This window comes from Thermobia domestica, chromosome 10 (assembly GCF_964235325.1).
Source record: "Thermobia domestica chromosome 10, izTheDome1.hap1.1, whole genome shotgun sequence".
NCBI lineage: Eukaryota > Metazoa > Arthropoda > Insecta > Zygentoma > Lepismatidae > Thermobia > Thermobia domestica.
Genome location: NC_137463.1, coordinates 19,971,999 through 19,989,774, shown reverse-complemented (window position 1 = coordinate 19,989,774; position 17,776 = coordinate 19,971,999). Strand labels below are relative to the sequence as shown.

At 40.5% G+C, this 17,776-nt stretch overlaps 1 protein-coding gene across 1 annotated transcript; it reads right to left on the bottom strand.

Moving 5' to 3' along the window:
* Positions 1-14,930: 14,930 nt before the first annotated feature.
* Positions 14,931-17,141, bottom strand: LOC145661410 (zinc finger MYM-type protein 1-like). The gene has a single exon (XM_081726711.1). It carries the CDS (start codon positions 17,139-17,141, stop codon positions 14,931-14,933), a length of 2,211 nt encoding a protein of 736 aa, XP_081582837.1.
* Between the last annotated feature and the right edge of the window lie 635 nt (positions 17,142-17,776).

Genomic DNA, 17,776 nt, shown 5'->3' with positions numbered 1-17,776 from the left:
GCGTTCGCCTCTGGTTCATAGGGTCCTGAGTTAGATCCCAGCTAGCTCCAAGTGAACTTTGACGTGAACAAATACCGTGTGCGTGGGTTTTCTCGGGGTTTATACTTTTTCCTCCCACTTTCTTCATTTCATCACTTCATTCATTTCTCATCATCAAAGTCTTCTTTAGCCTAGCTGGCATAAACGTTGGACGTAAAACAAACATTTCATTTCATTTCATTTTACAAAAGCACTTGTAGGCACAGTTTGGAAGGTTGTAAATCAGTAATATGCCCGATTGTTATGCAACCAAACTTACCACGTTGTTTACCGCGGTTGCCTATGCCACAGGCTATAAGAAATAGATCAATTGCTATCCAACTGATCAATACATTGATCATCAACTATCTAAACTTTATAAACAGTTGATTATCAAAGCGTAATTATAAAATTCAAACTCAATCCAAGTTCTATGTTCAGAAAGCAATTTAAAGCGGTTGAACCGTTTGTCGCAAACAGACGACATACAACGCTGATTTCACTTATATTCAGTAGACTTATATTGATTTCCATAATCACGTATTGCATATCGAGTATATTGAATTTTTTTTAGTTATACGCCACAATGTTATACTCTTTAGGCTAAAGAAGGCGATGAAAATTGAATAATAATAAAACGAATGGCGAAAGCAATGCATAATATCCATGCTCCGAGTGGGATTCGAACCCTTATCAGACATATATGCGATCGAAAGTTTTAATCTATTTGTGGACGTTGACATGCTAGTACTAATGTTATATTAAATGCATGAATATACATGTTAAATAGCCCATCGTGCTCTTCCAAGTACAGCCCCTAAGTCACTGATACGAAAAATAAATTAAAAACCACCACAAGCTCAGTAGTTTTTTTCAAGACTTTTTTTAAACTGTTCGTACGTAAATTTCATAAATACACTTTTTATTTATTTAACTATATGTAGCTCTCAATTCATTGATTTTACTTTATTTTTCTATTAATATCGTCTTGGGGGCCGGCGTGGCTCAGTGGTAGAGTGTTCACAACTGGTGCATCGGTTCCCTGGTTCGATCTCAGCTCGCGCCAAATAAACTTTGTGGTGGACAAACACGGTGTGCGTGGGTTTCCTCGGGGTTCTCCCGTTTTCTCACACTTTCCGAATTTCACCATTTCATTCATTTCTCATCATCATCGTCTCCTTTAACCTAGCCGGCATAACCCTGGGACGTAAAACTCAAAGATTTCATTTCTATTAATATTGTCTTTTTTGTAAATGTATATTTTATTTTGAAGTATTTCATATTTTCTAATTAATGTCTTATTCTTTCATGCTTGAGTATATGTAAAATGTTTGGGTATTACATATACTCAAGTGTGAAAGGATATGCCAGTTCTCGGCCTAGTGTCCTAGTTAACACTATTTCTATTGAAAACGTGCTTTCCACCCATCTATCTAGCATCTCCACCATGTACAACTAGAGGATGCCATCGAGCTCTGTAGGCCAAGGATGTAGTGAAAGAGGAGATTTAGTATCCACCCTACAGCTCTGCAGACCACTGGTGTAGTGAAAGAGGAGACTTAGCATCCACTCTACAGCTCTGTAGGCCAAGGGTGAAGTGAAAGAGTAGATTTAGCATCCACCCTACAGCTCTGTAGACCACTGGTGTAGTGAAAGAGGAGACTTAGCATCCACTCTACAACTATGTAGGCCAAGGATGTAGTGAAAGAGGGGATTTAGTATCCACCCTACAGCTCTGCAGACCACTGGTGTAGTGAAAGAGGAGACTTAGCATCCACTCTACAGCTATGTAGGCCAAGGATGTAGTGAAAGAGGATATTTAGTATCCACCCTACAGCTCTGCAGACCACTGGTGTAGTGAAAGAGGAGACTTAGCATCCACTCTACAGCTCTGTAGGCCAAGGGTGAAGTGAAAGAGTAGATTTAGCATCCACCCTACAGCTCTGTAGACCACTGGTGTAGTGAAAGAGGAGACTTAGCATCCACTCTACAGCTATGTAGGCCAAGGATGTAGTGAAAGAGGAGATTTAGTATCCACCCTACAGCTCTGCAGACCACTGGTGTAGTGAAAGAGGAGACTTAGCATCCACTCTACAGCTCTGCAGGCAAAGGGTGAAGTGAAAGAGTAGATTTAGCATCCACCCTACAGCTCTGTAGACCACTGGTGTAGTGAAAGAGGAGACTTAGCATCCACTCTACAGCTATGTAGGCCAAGGATGTAGTGAAAGAGGAGATTTAGTATCCACCCTACAGCTCTGTAGACCACTGGTGTAGTGAAAGAGGAGACTTAGCATCCACTCTACAGCTATGTAGGCCAAGGATGTAGTGAAAGAGGAGATTTAGTATCCACCCTACAGCTCTGCAGACCACTGGTGTACTGAAAGAGGAGACTTAGCATCCACTCTACAGCTCTGTAGGCCAAGGGTGAAGTGAAAGAGTAAATTTAGCATCCACCCTACAGCTCTGTAGACCACTGGTGTAGTGAAAGAGGAGACTTAGCATCCACTCTACAGCTATGTAGGCCAAGGATGTAGTGAAAGAGGAGATTTAGTATCCACCCTACAGCTCTGCAGACCACTGGTGTAATGAAAGACGAGACTTAGCATCCACTCTACAGCTCTGTAGGCCAAGGGTGAAGTGGAAGAGTAGATTTAGCATCCACCCTACAGCTCTGTAGACCACTGGTGTAGTGAAAGAGGAGACTTAGCATCCACTCTACAACTATGTAGGCCAAGGATGTAGTGAAAGAGGGGATTTAGTATCCACCCTACAGCTCTGCAGACCACTGGTGTAGTGAAACAGGAGACTTAGCATCCACTCTACAGCTCTGTAGGCCAAAGGTGAAGTGAAAGAGTAGATTTAGCATCCACCCTAAAGCTCTGTAGACCACTGGTGTAGTGAAAGAGGACATTTAGCATCACTCTACAGCTATGTAGGTCAAGGATGTAGTGAAAGAGGAGATTTAGTATCCACCCTACAGCTCTGCAGACCACTGCTGTAGTGAAAGAGGAGACTTAGCATCCACTCTACAGCTCTGTAGGCCAAGGGTGAAGTGAAGGAGTAGATTTAGCATCCACCCTACAGCTCTGTAGACCACTGGTGTAGTGAAAGAGGAGACTTAGCATCCACTCTACAGCTATGTAGGCCAAGGATGTAGTGAAAGAGGAGATTTAGTATCCACCCTACAGCTCTGTAGACCACTGGTGTAGTGAAAGAGGAGACTTAGCATCCACTCTACAGCTATGTAGGCCAAGGATGTAGTGAAAGAGGAGATTTAGTATCCACCCTACAGCTCTGCAGACCACTGGTGTACTGAAAGAGGAGACTTAGCATCCACTCTACAGCTCTGTAGGCCAAGGGTGAAGTGAAAGAGTAAATTTAGCATCCACCCTACAGCTCTGTAGACCACTGGTGTAGTGAAAGAGGAGACTTAGCATCCACTCTACAGCTCTGTAGGCCAAAGGTGAAGTGAAAGAGTAGATTTAGCATCCACCCTAAAGCTCTGTAGACCACTGGTGTAGTGAAAGAGGACATTTAGCATCACTCTACAGCTATGTAGGCCAAGGATGTAGTGAAAGAGGAGATTTAGTATCCACCCTACAGCTCTGCAGACCACTGGTGTACTGAAAGAGGAGACTTAGCATCCACTCTACAGCTCTGTAGGCCAAGGGTGAAGTGAAAGAGTAAATTTAGCATCCACCCTACAGCTCTGTAGACCACTGGTGTAGTGAAAGAGGAGACATAGCATCCACTCTACAGCTATGTAGGCCAAGGATGTAGTGAAAGAGTAGATTTAGTATCCACCCTACAGCTCTGCAGACCACTGGTGTAATGAAAGACGAGACTTAGCATCCACTCTACAGCTCTGTAGGCAAAGGGTGAAGTGAAAGAGTAGATTTAGCATCCACCCTACAGCTCTGTAGACCACTGGTGTAGTGAAAGAGGACATTTAGCATCCACTCTACAGCTCTGTAGGCCAAGGGTGTAGTGAAAGAGGAGACTTAGCATCCACTCTACAGCTCTATAGGCCAAGGGTGGAGTGAAAGAGTAGATTTAGCATCCACCCTACAGCTCTAAAGGCAAATTGTGTAGTCAAAGAGAACATTTATCATTCACCCTACAGCTCTGTAGACCACTGGTGTAATGAAAGAGGACATTTCGCATCACTCTACAGCTCTGTAGACCACTGGTGTAGTGAAAGAGGAGACTTAGCATCCACTCTACAGCTCTGTAGGCAAAGGGTGAAGTGAAAGAGTAGATTTAGCATCCACCCTACAGCTCTGTAGACCACTGGTGTAGTGAAAGAGGAGACTTAGCATCCACTCTACAGCTATGTAGGCCAAGGATGTAGTGAAAGAGGAGATTTAGTATCCACCCTACAGCTCTGTAGACCACTGGTGTAGTGAAAGAGGAGACTTAGCATCCACTCTACAGCTATGTAGGCCAAGGATGTAGTGAAAGAGGAGATTTAGTATCCACCCTACAGCTCTGCAGACCACTGGTGTACTGAAAGAGGAGACTTAGCATCCACTCTACAGCTCTGTAGGCCAAGGGTGAAGTGAAAGAGTAAATTTAGCATCCACCCTACAGCTCTGTAGACCACTGGTGTAGTGAAAGAGGAGACTTAGCATCCACTCTACAGCTATGTAGGCCAAGGATGTAGTGAAAGAGGAGATTTAGTATCCACCCTACTCACTCTGCAGACCACTGGTGTAATGAAAGACGAGACTTAGCATCCACTCTACAGCTCTGTAGGCCAAGGGTGAAGTGAAAGAGTAGATTTAGCATCCACCCTACAGCTCTGTAGACCACTGGTGTAGTGAAAGAGGAGACTTAGCATCCACTCTACAGCTATGTAGGCCAAGGATGTAGTGAAAGAGGAGATTTAGTATCCACCCTACAGCTCTGCAGACCACTGGTGTAGTGAAACAAAAGACTTAGCATCCACTCTACAGCTCTGTAGGACAAAGGTGAAGTGAAAGAGTAGATTTAGCATCCACCCTAAAGCTCTGTAGACCACTGGTGTAGTGAAAGAGGACATTTAGCATCACTCTACAGCTATGTAGGCCAAGGATGTAGTGAAAGAGGAGATTTAGTATCCACCCTACAGCTCTGCAGACCACTGCTGTAGTGAAAGAGGAGACTTAGCATCCACTCTACAGCTCTGTAGGCCAAGAGTGTAGTGAAAGAGGAGACTTAGCATCCACTCTACAGCTCTCTAGGCCAAGGGTGAAGTGAAAGAGTAGATTTAGTATCCACCCTACAGCTCTGTAGACCACTGGTGTAGTGAAAGAGGACATTTAGCATCCACTCTACAGCTCTCTAGGCCAAGGGTGAAGTGAAAGAGTAGATTTAGTATCCACCCTACAGCTCTAAAGGCAAATTGTGTAGTCAAAGAGAACATTTATCATTCACCCTACAGCTCTGTAGACCACTGGTGTAGTGAAAGAGGACATTTAACATCCACTCTACAGCTCTGTAGGCCAAGGGTGTAGTGAAAGAGGAGACTTAGCATCCACTCTACAGCTCTCTAGGCCAAGGGTGAAGTGAAAGAGTAGATTTAGTATCCACCCTACAGCTCTGTAGACCACTGGTGTAGTGAAAGAGGAGACTTAGCATCCACTCTACAGCTCTATAGGCCAAGGGTGGAGTGAAAGAGTAGATTTAGCATCCACCCTACAGCTCTAAAGGCAAATTGTGTAGTCAAAGAGAACATTTATCATTCATCCTACAGCTCTGTAGACCACTGGTGTAGTGAAAGAGGAAATTTATCATCCACTCTACAGCTATGTAGGCCAAGGGTGTAGTGAAAGAGGAGACTTAGTATCCACTCTACAGCTCTGTAGGCCAAGGGTGTAGTGAAAGAGGAGACTTAGCATCCACTCTACAGCTCTATAGGCCAAGGGTGGAGTGAAAGAGTAGATTTAGCATCCACCCTACAGCTCTAAAGGCAAATTGTGTAGTCAAAGAGAACATTTATCATTCACCCTACACCTCTGTAGACCACTGGTGTAGTGAAAGAGGACATTTAGCATCCACTCTACAGCTCTGTAGACCAAGGGTGTAGTGAAAGAGGAGACTTAGCATCCACTCTACAGCTCTATAGGCCAAGGGTGGAGTGAAAGAGTAGATTTAGCATCCACCCTACAACTCTAAAGGCTAATTGTGTAGTCAAAGAGAACATTTATCATTCATCCTACAGCTCTGTAGACCACTGTTGTAGTGAAAAAGGACATTTAGCATCGACTCTACAGCTCTATAGGTCAAGGGTGTAGTGAAAGAGGAGACTTAGCATCCACTCTACAGCTCTATAGGCCAAGGGTGGAGTGAAAGAGTAGATTTAGCATCCACCCTAAAGCTCTAAAGGCAAATTGTGTAGTCAAAGAGAACATTTATCATTCACCCTACAGCTCTGTCGACCACTGGTGTAGTGAAAGAGGAAATTTAGCATCCACTCTACAGCTCTGTAGGCCAAGGGTGTAGTGAAAGAGGAGACTTAGCATCCACTCTACAGCTCTATAGGCCAAGGGTGGAGTGAAAGAGTAGATTTAGCATCCACCCTACAGCTCTAAAGGCAAATTGTGTAGTCAAAGAGAACATTTATCATTCACCCTACAGCTCTGTCGACCACTGGTGTAATGAAAGAGGACATTTCGCATCACTCTACAGCTCTGTAGACCACTGGTGTAGTGAAAGAGGAGACTTAGCATCCACTCTACAGCTCTGTAGGCAAAGGGTGAAGTGAAAGAGTAGATTTAGCATCCACCCTACAGCTCTGTAGACCACTGGTGTAGTGAAAGAGGAGACTTAGCATCCACTCTACAGCTATGTAGGCCAAGGATGTAGTGAAAGAGGAGATTTAGTATCCACCCTACAGCTCTGCAGACCACTGGTGTAATGAAAGACGAGACTTAGCATCCACTCTACAGCTCTGTAGGCCAAGGGTGAAGTGAAAGAGTAGATTTAGCATCCACCCTACAGCTCTGTAGACCACTGGTGTAGTGAAAGAGGAGACTTAGCATCCACTCTACAGCTCTGTAGGCCAAAGGTGAAGTGAAAGAGTAGATTTAGCATCCACCCTACAGCTCTGTAGACCACTGGTGTAGTGAAAGAGGAAATTTAGCATCCACTCTACAGCTATGTAGGCCAAGGGTGTAGTGAAAGAGGAGACTTAGCATCCACTCTACAGCTCTGTAGGCCAAGAGTGTAGTGAAAGAGGAGACTTAGCATCCACTCTACAGCTCTCTAGGCCAAGAGTGAAGTGAAAGAGTAGATTTAGTATCCACCCTACAGCTCTGTAGACCACTGGTGTAGTGAAAGAGGACATTTAGCATCCAGTCTACAGCTCTGTAGGCCAAGGGTGTAGTGAAAGAGGAGACTTAGCATCCACTCTACAGCTCTATAGGCCAAGGGTGGAGTGAAAGAGTAGATTTAGCATCCACCCTACAGCTCTAAAGGCAAATTGTGTTGTCAAAGAGAACATTTATCATTCACCCTACAGCTCTGTAGACCACTGGTGTAGTGAAAGAGGACATTTAACATCCACTCTACAGCTCTGTAGGCCAAGGGTGTAGTGAAAGAGGAGACTTAGCATCCACTCTACAGCTCTATAGGCCAAGGGTGGAGTGAAAGAGTAGATTTAGCATCCACCCTACAACTCTAAAGGCTAATTGTGTAGTCAAAGAGAACATTTATCATTCATCCTACAGCTCTGTAGACCACTGGTGTAGTGAAAGAGGAAATTTAGTATCCACCCTACAGCTCTATAGGCCAAGGGTGTAGTGAAAGAGGAGACTTAGCATCCACTCTACAGCTCTATAGGCCAAGGGTGGAGTGAAAGAGTAGATTTAGCATCCACCCTACAGCTCTAAAGGCAAATTGTGTAGTCAAAGAGAACATTTATCATTCACCCTACAGCTCTGTAGACCACTGGTGTAGTGAAAGAGGACATTTAGCATCCACTCTACAGCTCTGTAGGCCAAGGGTGTAGTGAAAGAGGAGACTTAGCATCCACTCTACAGCTTTATAGGCCAAGGGTGGAGTGAAAGAGTAGATTTAGCATCCACCCTACAACTCTAAAGGCTAATTGTGTAGTCAAAGAGAACATTTATCATTCATCCTACAGCTCTGTAGACCACTGGTGTAGTGAAAGAGGAAATTTAGCATCCACTCTACAGCTCTATAGGCCAAGGGTGTAGTGAAAGAGGAGACTTAGCATCCACTCTACAGCTCTATAGGCCAAGGGTGGAGTGAAATAGTAGATTTAGCATCCACCCTACAGCTCTGAAGGCAAAGGGTGTAGTGAAAGAGGAGATTTAGTATCCACCCTACGGCCCTGTAGACCAAGGATATAGTGAAAGCGGAGATCTAGCGTCCACCCTACAGACCTGTAGACCAAGGGTGCAGCGAAAGAGGATATTTAGCATCCACCCTATAGCCCAGGCTTTGTACTGCAGCCTTGACGACAACAGCCTTGGACAAGAGCATTGTCATGCGAACTCAACGCACAGTGGCTAATTCGAAGTGAATGCCTTCAACGAACTGACGCAGTTAGACAGTTGGAACTAATACGTTACTTCTCTCATAGTTGGCACTATTTGGCATGACCGGTTTATCACCAGTGGAGAGATATTTTAGTGTTACGTCAGAAACATTTGGAAATGCTCCAGTTCCATTATATGAAAAATAAAAAAAGCAGCAAAAGGATATTTGAAACATTAGTATGCATCGGGGATGATATAATTTTCTGTGTAAAATATATGTTTTAAGATATTTCTTTGTTTGAATTTAATGAAGGGCTTACTGTGCGAGTCAAAACTATATTCTACTGCACAATAGTCCTTCCCCATTAGTTATCTGCTGACCACTAGAGGTCCGTATAATAAATTTACAGAGTCAGCTGCATTATTTACATCTTACAATTTGTAAAACGTATAAATATGGGTGTAGAGAAGAATGAAAAGAATTTGCTGAGTCGAGCGGAAATCGAATGAGATGTTAAAAATGGTGAAGAGGGGAGAAAAAACAATTTTAGATATCATTAAGAAGGGGAAGAGAAACTGGTTGGGGCATTGACTAACAAGGAATTGTATCATGAGGGACGTGCTAGAGAATATGGTGGCAGGAAAGAGAGGGAGGGGTTGAAGAAAACTACAATTAATGGACAATATCAAAACAGAAAAATCGTACGTGTAGACGAAGTGCTTAGCAGAAGATCTTTGAACATGGAAGCTTCTCAGTTGTGGCAAGTGACCTCTGTAAATATCTGTAAGCACTGTATGTTGTATATTTATGACATAAATAAAAATTGTAATGTAAATGTTGTTAATGTTGATACATAAATCTGAATTACTATTACTACGCATTAAAAATGAAAAGGGGGTCCGCAACTGAAGTATTTAGGAACACTGCTCAATGGCGTGGCATCACTATACAAATTGGATTTGCGATAAATTACAAGATAGCAACACTGAATGAAGAATTACAATAAAAATGGGCGGCGTTATGACTACAGTACTTGTCTAAGATAAAGAAAAAAAGAAAAATGGTCCTTTTGTTCAAAAAAAATAAAAAGAACTTGCGAATATATGTACGGTACGAGTACGTACAGTAGTCGAAAAAAAAAAGAATGTTCAAACAGAATATCAGAGAAGATGTTCTCAAACTCAGGATCACATTTATCACGGACCTTAACAGAAAGAAGCTAAAACTTCTCAGCATTTCTTAAGCTCGTTAACTAATCATGATGTGTGAGTGTGTGTGTAGGTGGATGACACGGTCTCTCTCTCTCTCCCTCTCTCTCTCTTCTCTGAGAGAGAGAAAGAAAGAAAGAAAGAAAGAATGAGATACTAGCTTAACAGAAGAATGGGCTGTTTGGCAGATAAAAGAACTTCAAAACCTGCTGTTAGTCAAGGAGACACGCAAGTCGTTCTTCTTCTTCTTCTTCTCTCTCTCTCTCTCTCTCTCTTTCTTTTTCATTTTTTCTTTCTAACCTGTGTATCTTTGTAGTTGCAATTAGAGTATCAGTTTGTCCGTGACTTAAACTAAGGCATTATTAAAAGGTACCGAAAAACCTTTGCATGGAAACAAAATAACAGTTACTACAAGAACTGTAACTCTCTCTCTCTCTCACACACACACACACACAGAAACAAAGAAAGAAAAAGAGGGAGAGGAAGGGAGACAGAGTGGAATGAACAACGTAGTATGCAAAGCTATCTCTTTCAATATTAATTAATTGACAAAAGAAATGAAATGAAATGAAAGAACGAAGAAACACGGGGAAAAAAGAACAAATAATAATACTTAACACAGACAGACAGAAAGAGAGATGAGAAAAAAAAGGAATATAAACTTTGTGACGACAAACAAAAGTGGACTTGGAAAAGTGGGGTGATGTTTAAATTGTAGATGTAGAAGGGGAAGAAGCAATATGGATGACAAATGAACTTTCTCATACCCCTCACTTTTTACCCCCACTTTTTTTCGGGGTTTCAAGTACAAGAAAGTCAGTCAGGTGTATCTTTTACCAAGGCAATATTATTGTCCACTGAACAAATTGTTCTTTTTCTCTTTTTTATTCTGTGTTTACAACCTAATATTACGGACCAAAAAAATTGGTAATTATTATATATTCATGGGTAGTTATTATTTTAGGGATGCCCCAGGAGGTGAAATTCCGGCAAGAGTTACGAATTACCCCAGGGGTATATCTCCTAGTGGACTGAGCATGAGCTAGCATTATTTTCGACGTATTACTTTCCAGCGATGGAACCCGGAAGCAGACCCAACTTTTAAACACCCAACATTTAAACTGTTGCGCCAAGGCTTTAACATCAATAGCTCAGTTCCTAATTAAGCTAGGAAAATAATTTTATTATCAATGTGTTCCTGAAAAATGAAACTTTCCGCTGATATGCATTTTATGTATGTGGGGAGTACCACGGCGGAGAAGGGTAAAGTTCATGTTGTTTGTTGTACTTTTGCATCAGGGTTTCTTGAGGGTTATTTCCCCCTTGGAGGCACACTCATAAAAATAGTTATGTGAAGGAATGAAGTAGTCCACTACATGGCAATATTTCATGTGTGTGTACTTTTTGCTTATATGGCGGGAGGGAGAAGGGCAAAGTTGAGCAATTTTTGAGTCTCAGTTTTTTTACGTAAATTGCATTCATTTTCAGGATGGTTCCATATAAGACAAGACGCCTTTTCATTGAATTAGCCTAGGCACATACTTCTGGTTGCTATACATGAAGTGTGCAGCAAACATTATGCGCATATAACGTGATGTTTTGAGGTGAGGCGAATGTCAAGTTCTACGCTTAACATTTTTTTTGAGAATATTTCCTACATAAAACGAATTTATTACGCATTTATTTTTAGTAAAATACAAAAATTCCAATTTCTTTGACACGCACACACACACACACACTTATAATAATTTCTTGTAGGAAGAAACGAGTAACTAACATAGGACGACTGCAATCGTTGCCAGCTCCTCCCCGAAACTCCATTTTTTACGTTTTAAGACTTTTTTCTTCTACGAATAGAGCAAACATTCGAGTGTTACCTCGTTGGAATCTGTGTTATATAATCTTTCCAACGATGTATTAATCACAATTCTGTGAAAATTACGGGGATCAACAGGACTCCCAAAGTGAGAGTCTAAATTTCATTAAAATCCCCGGCGGGCGTGGAAAGGTTAACCCGGAGAAATCTTGATACATAAGTGACTCCGTACAAATCCGGTGTGTTCTGGAGAAGACGAAACATCGTCATACACTTAAGAAAGTATGTATGAAGCTTGAAATGTAATTCTAACGCATACGATTCGCTTCTCTTTGTCTATAATGTCTAAATTTATGACCTTTCTCCCGAGTTGTGTGTATCAAGGTACTGAAAGTTAACTACAAGATTTATCAAAGCATAAGCGTACGAGAACTACAGAAAAGAAAAGTTTAATGTTTTTACTTATGAGGGATCACCAAAGTTTCATCTATCGAACATGTAAAACTTGTCGTATAGAAGATAAATGATCGCGTTGAACTCAAACTTTTTCTTAAATCTATCTGTATAGTCTATGTTCAAAACTCTGGATTTTAGTATAGGAAGACGAATAAACCTGGAATTATACTTGAAGTAGTCAAATTATAGTATTTGGAATCAAACTCGACCTCAATTAATGTAAATCATTAACTATAAAATTCTGCAGTAGTGCAATAGAGCTGATATTTCGTTTTTCTTCGGGTCTGTCGGGGTCGTCAGAACAGAGCGGGTCTAAGAAGTGAAAGCCAAACCCAGGTGAACTGGACATAAAATCCTGATCTATGTAATCTGTGTAATCACTGCTATTTTCAACCCCATATATTGAAAATCCGCCCAGGTGAAATTTGAAACCATCACTGCTCACAGGGGGTCGCGATGTTTCGTTGATAGTGTCATCACCTATGGAACAAAAGGGTCAGTAGTAAGATGTAGAGTTTGCAACGTAAGAATTTGAATTGCAGCTAGTGAAACCTGGACGATCTCAGTATAACTAAGGGTAGTAAGGAATGTGAATTGCTTGAGTTGATTTTGAGTTTAACGTCGCTTTTCAGCAGCGAGGCTATATGAGACGTGGACCTACTGATTAACGTGGAATCCGAACCACATGCGCTCCCGCCGGCAATCGAACCCGGGTCTCCCGCGCCATAGGCGCGTACGCTAACTGCTTAGCCACGGAGGAGCTAGGGTACTGATTGAAAACCCAGGTCTGAAAAAAAAATACTTTTTAAAAATTGTTTTGACTGTAATAGGTTATTTGAATGTAATTTTTTAGCTTTGATTTCAAAACTGAAATCCATTTTTCTCCATCACGTAAAGTTTTTTTCCATAAAACTTGGTAGTACCTTAAGAATAAATAGCAAAAGACGCTATTTTTAACAAATTTTGTTTATGTTATGATACATTGGATAAATACTTTAAGTAACACAATTTTACTGCATTAGAACACTTTAAAAATTAAACAAAAATAGACATTCAACATAGTTCTCATGGTTATAAGTACTTGTGGAAACGTTTACGCTTTAGAGCAAAACTTCTTCTAGCGCTTTTTTTTTGTGAGCTTATTGAGGATCGTCCCTCTTCAACATCCAACAGTAATCGGCTATCATGTTTGTGTTCCATCTTTCTTGATATCTTTTTTTTCTTTTTAAAATTTCTTTAATATCATGATGAAATCTGTCCCCTTACTCCTCGCTGACAGCACAAAGATTTGTACGAAGGTAGTCATGGTGTGAATGGAAAAAGTGGATTTTATAAAACAAAGAAAGATATGTGTACAGCACTGAGCCAAGAGATGCACTGCAGCAGAAGAGTAAATAAGACTAGACAGCTACTACAGTGGAGGGGATTCAGCAGAGGGGATAAATAGACAGACAGGAGTAGCCAGAAAAGCGATCCAGTTTGAACCGGATTTGACTAGTTTTGCCACTGTCTGTTCAGTGAATGATTATGTCTTTACTGAAATAACCTTAAAAACATTGCATACTGTTTCCTTTTAAGTAAACAAAGATAAAGCCTTTTCTATTTCAAGTGTGCTCCAGCTGGTGCTGCTGTCAATGTATGTTTTCCCGTACCTCTCTCGAAAGAGGATGGACAGGTTGCTGTGATCGAGATCTTTCAATAGTTAGAAGCAGACAGGGTTGTCACATTGAAACATTCTGAATTGTTTCACGAGCTTCGCACTGCACTATCTCGTTAGCCATTCTAAGTAGCTGACGATCTTCACTCGCCAAGACTCAACGACTGAATGATAAATCGTCAACACAGCTAACAAGGAAAGAAAGGGAGATTATATATCGTAGTGGAAGATGGTTTATACACCAATCGAAAGCACTAACGACGCCTATTTCAAAACTGTAATAAAAATTTTCCGAATGTATATACTGTGTGAGTTATATAAATATAAAGGGTGTTCAGAAAGTCCATTTCCATCCCTAGAAATCTCAAACGGCGAGACAGATTAAAAAACAGGAAACCACGTGTTTGATTATTTTAGAAGTACAATGATTGTAAGTAAAACTATTTGTTCCTGGGTCCTCTGCAGGGTCCCAGACAAAGGCGCAAATCTGTCTTCAACATTGGGGGGGACGAGTAAGACCGTTCCCGTATTTTTTTTTTTAATGATGTTCAAAATATTTATGAAGTTGAAAAACAATGCTGTGGAGGATCAGCGGAGCAGAGTTATCTTCAACATTGGTAGGCGGGCAGATTTGAGGCTTATTCTGGAATGGAGGGGGAGATGAGACGCTTATTACGGTAGGTGAATCTGATTTCTGAGGTGAACATGTATATTATATATCAGGCGATGTAAGTGAAGTAGTGGTACATATCAATAATACAATCAGTGCCTTGAACACATTCTGAAATCTGAATACATGCATATTTATAATTGGTATGTTTCTACTTAAGCATCCACAATGATCCACATAAAAATTGTTGGACACTGGTTTTATAATAATATAAATAATGACTTCCTCAAATCTATGAAGAAAGAAAATCAATTATGTATGACGCAACAATACCCCTATCTGAGCAAAATGATTGTGATCTCGACAGCATTACAGTAAATGTTACAGGAATTAAACAAATAGTTGAAAATAGACTAACAATCATTAATGGCAAATTTAATGAAATTAAGTTTCAAACCTTTACATCATTAAAGTGAATACTTAACAGAAACTATGAAGCCTTAGGCATAGATGCAGTCCTAAACTTAAAATGAAGTTTACTACAAATAAAGCAAAGAATAATATCACTACACAGTACAGTACTATTCATTCAAACAATAGAATTAGGTATATATATATATATATATATATATATATATAGATGTACAAAGGTATTAAGCTCATACAAAAGGAAAACTCCTATTAAATTATGCCAAAAGTATTTTTCCTTGTTTGGTTTTTTGTTATAAATGCTCTCATTACGTCTTTCAAGTTCAGTGCATCCAGGAGTGTTCTATGCACATGACACACTGCCAGGTTGTTCAGTCTCTTTTGTGTCATTGAAGACCGTAGATAGGTTTTCAATCTTCGAAAAGCACTGAAACTTCTTTCTGCTTCGCACGAAGACCCCGGTACAATTAACAGTAAACGTACAAGCATTTCAACCTGTGAGAACATTGCGCGAACTTCAGGAGGTATTGTCCTGAGCGTTTCAACAACTGCATTAACACTTTTGCAATTGTAAGTCTTTCTGAACATTTGTAACTCTATCTGTAGATCATTTGGGCATAGTTCTGGGTACTTCTTAATTATGTCATTTATTTTAGTGCAATGCATAAGACAATCTTCCAATTTCCCTACTTCGTTCATTCCATCCTGATCAAACCGCAATGACAGCGCTGTAACTGCAGTATCAACTACTCTATAGAACTCTTGTCGATAATATTCCTCTGCTGTGGTACTAGTGTGTACAAAACCACCACCTAGGCGAGCAGGAATCTGTCTCCTTCTAGGTAACTGGAGAGGTGTCAGCCCATTCTGAGTAATTTCCTTCTCACAGTCTTTCCACAAGTCCTGAAATGCTTCTTCAGACCTGAGAATCTGTAACTCACTTGTAACTATTGTAACAGCTTCTTTCATACCACTTATACTCTGCTGCCTACCTTGCAATGCCTGGTTTAATCTCTCCAGAATTTCAATTACCTTTACAGCTATTAGCAGTCCAAGGAACACTTCTCCCTGCTCCAATTTTACAAGAAGCCCACATGCAGAATCACTGTTGAAGTCATTTGACTGGGTAACATTTTCTAATGTTTCCAAAATCTGTCCGTATTGTACAATAACAGCGTGAATTTGACGGCCACGCACAGTCCATCTAGTTGGACACAGGGGTCTTAACTTTCTTATGTTATTTTCTTCCATCTCTTGGTTGCAACACACATTCTGGAATTCTCTTTTCAGTTTAAGTGATTCTGAAAACATGACACCTACTTCATGGGCTGTTAATATTGCACTCTTCACCACAATACTGGATTCACATGCTTCTTTACTTACAAGATTTACACAGTGAGCCCCGCAGTGAACAAATGTAGCTAGAGGTTGGTTTTCCCTAATTATTGATTGAACACCTTTCACTTTGCCACTCATATTGCTTGCACCATCATATGCTTGACCTCTAAGTAATGACAATGGTAAGTCCAGTCTTTTCAAAACATCCAACAGCAGAGATGATATTGTCTGTCCTGTTGTAGTATCTGTCTCATAAAATCCAATAAAGGCTTCCACAGGATGAAGATCTTGATCGACATAGCGTATGCATATACTTTCCTGCTCATTTCCAGATATATCTCTTGTACCATCACACACTAGTCCGAAGATTCCATTTCGTGACGTCTTAATTTTGTTAATGATTTCCCTTAGAATGAAATTTGACAAAATTGTCAATATTTCATTCTGCGTGTCGAAATTCGTCCATGTTGTTGAATTATTGAACCATTCACGAACTTCCGGAATATCATTTCCCCTCAGTTTCAGCAACTCTTGAAAATTACCTTCATTATTCTTGTGTCCTCTTAATGGCATACCCTGTCTAGCTAGATAAACAATAGTGCTTATTATTACACTGAGACATTTCCTGGCCTTCTCCTGGGATGCTTTACACTGAGAAGAAAGCTGAATTTCAATGGGATTTTTCATCTGATGGAAGCTCATTACTGCCTGCTGATGAGAGTGTGATTTGCTGTGTGTTGAAAATTTCTCTCCTGCTTTTTTCCAGTTGAAAAAGCCGGTTTTTGAGAATGCATCTTCACACTTGGACATCATTTTCTTCTCAGCACAAGTGTCCACATACTTTGTGCAATAAAAGCACAGAACACCATCACTTTTACGTTTGTCTTGGTGAAGCCATGGGAAGTTCTTATACCACTGTATTTGAAACTGTAAAGTTCTTGATTGAAGGTGCTGTTTAGGATAGCTCATGGGACCTGGTTGGTTTGGTTCGTGATAATCCATATTAGACGCTGTTCCCTCACTGGATGAGCTGCTGACAGATCCAAAACATTCATCATCAACATGACTTCCAGTTGCCATATCCACGCTGGATGTACTAGGGTGTGATGTTCCTTGTGGTTCCATCTTGCTGGTTTCTTGACGAGCTTCTGGTGAATCCTGTAGGTGAGGGGGAAAACTCTTATTAAAATTTGAACAACAGGAAATATGTATCACATTGACATTCTTCTTTCATCAGTTATGAAAATCAAGCACTGGAATCGTGATGTTTATAAATTTTTATGTCAGAAAATTACAAGAGTACAACAAGCACACGCCCAGAAATTTTTGTTTGGGAGGAGGTCTAAAGTCAAAAATGTCTTCCTCTCTTTGTTTAAGTTTCAAAACATTCACATACTTCCAATCAAGGGCGGATCCAGGAGGGGCAATCGGGGCAATTGCCCCACTCCAGAATAGGATACTTTTAAAAATAAAATAAAACAACCTAAAGTTGAAAATCTTGATTTCTTCAACTTTGTATTATAAATGTAAAATGAAACATGAAATAGGTACGCCTTACTTTTTTACGTTGCAGAAGGAAATTGAAGCAATACATCTCAAAAAATTACTTTCCTTGGCGTTCTTGATAAGAAAATGTCCACCTTTGAAAATTCGGGTGGTAATTTATGTTCATTCTTTTAAAGATACGATATTTTGCGCTCTCCCTCCACTCTTAAAACCAAATACTCCTTCTTGTTAACAATTAACATACAATAAGCTAT

Coding starts and splice junctions, on each gene's coding strand:
- LOC145661410 (XM_081726711.1), bottom strand. CDS start 17,141: ATGGAACCACAAGGAACATCACACCCTAGTACATCCAGCGTGGATATG.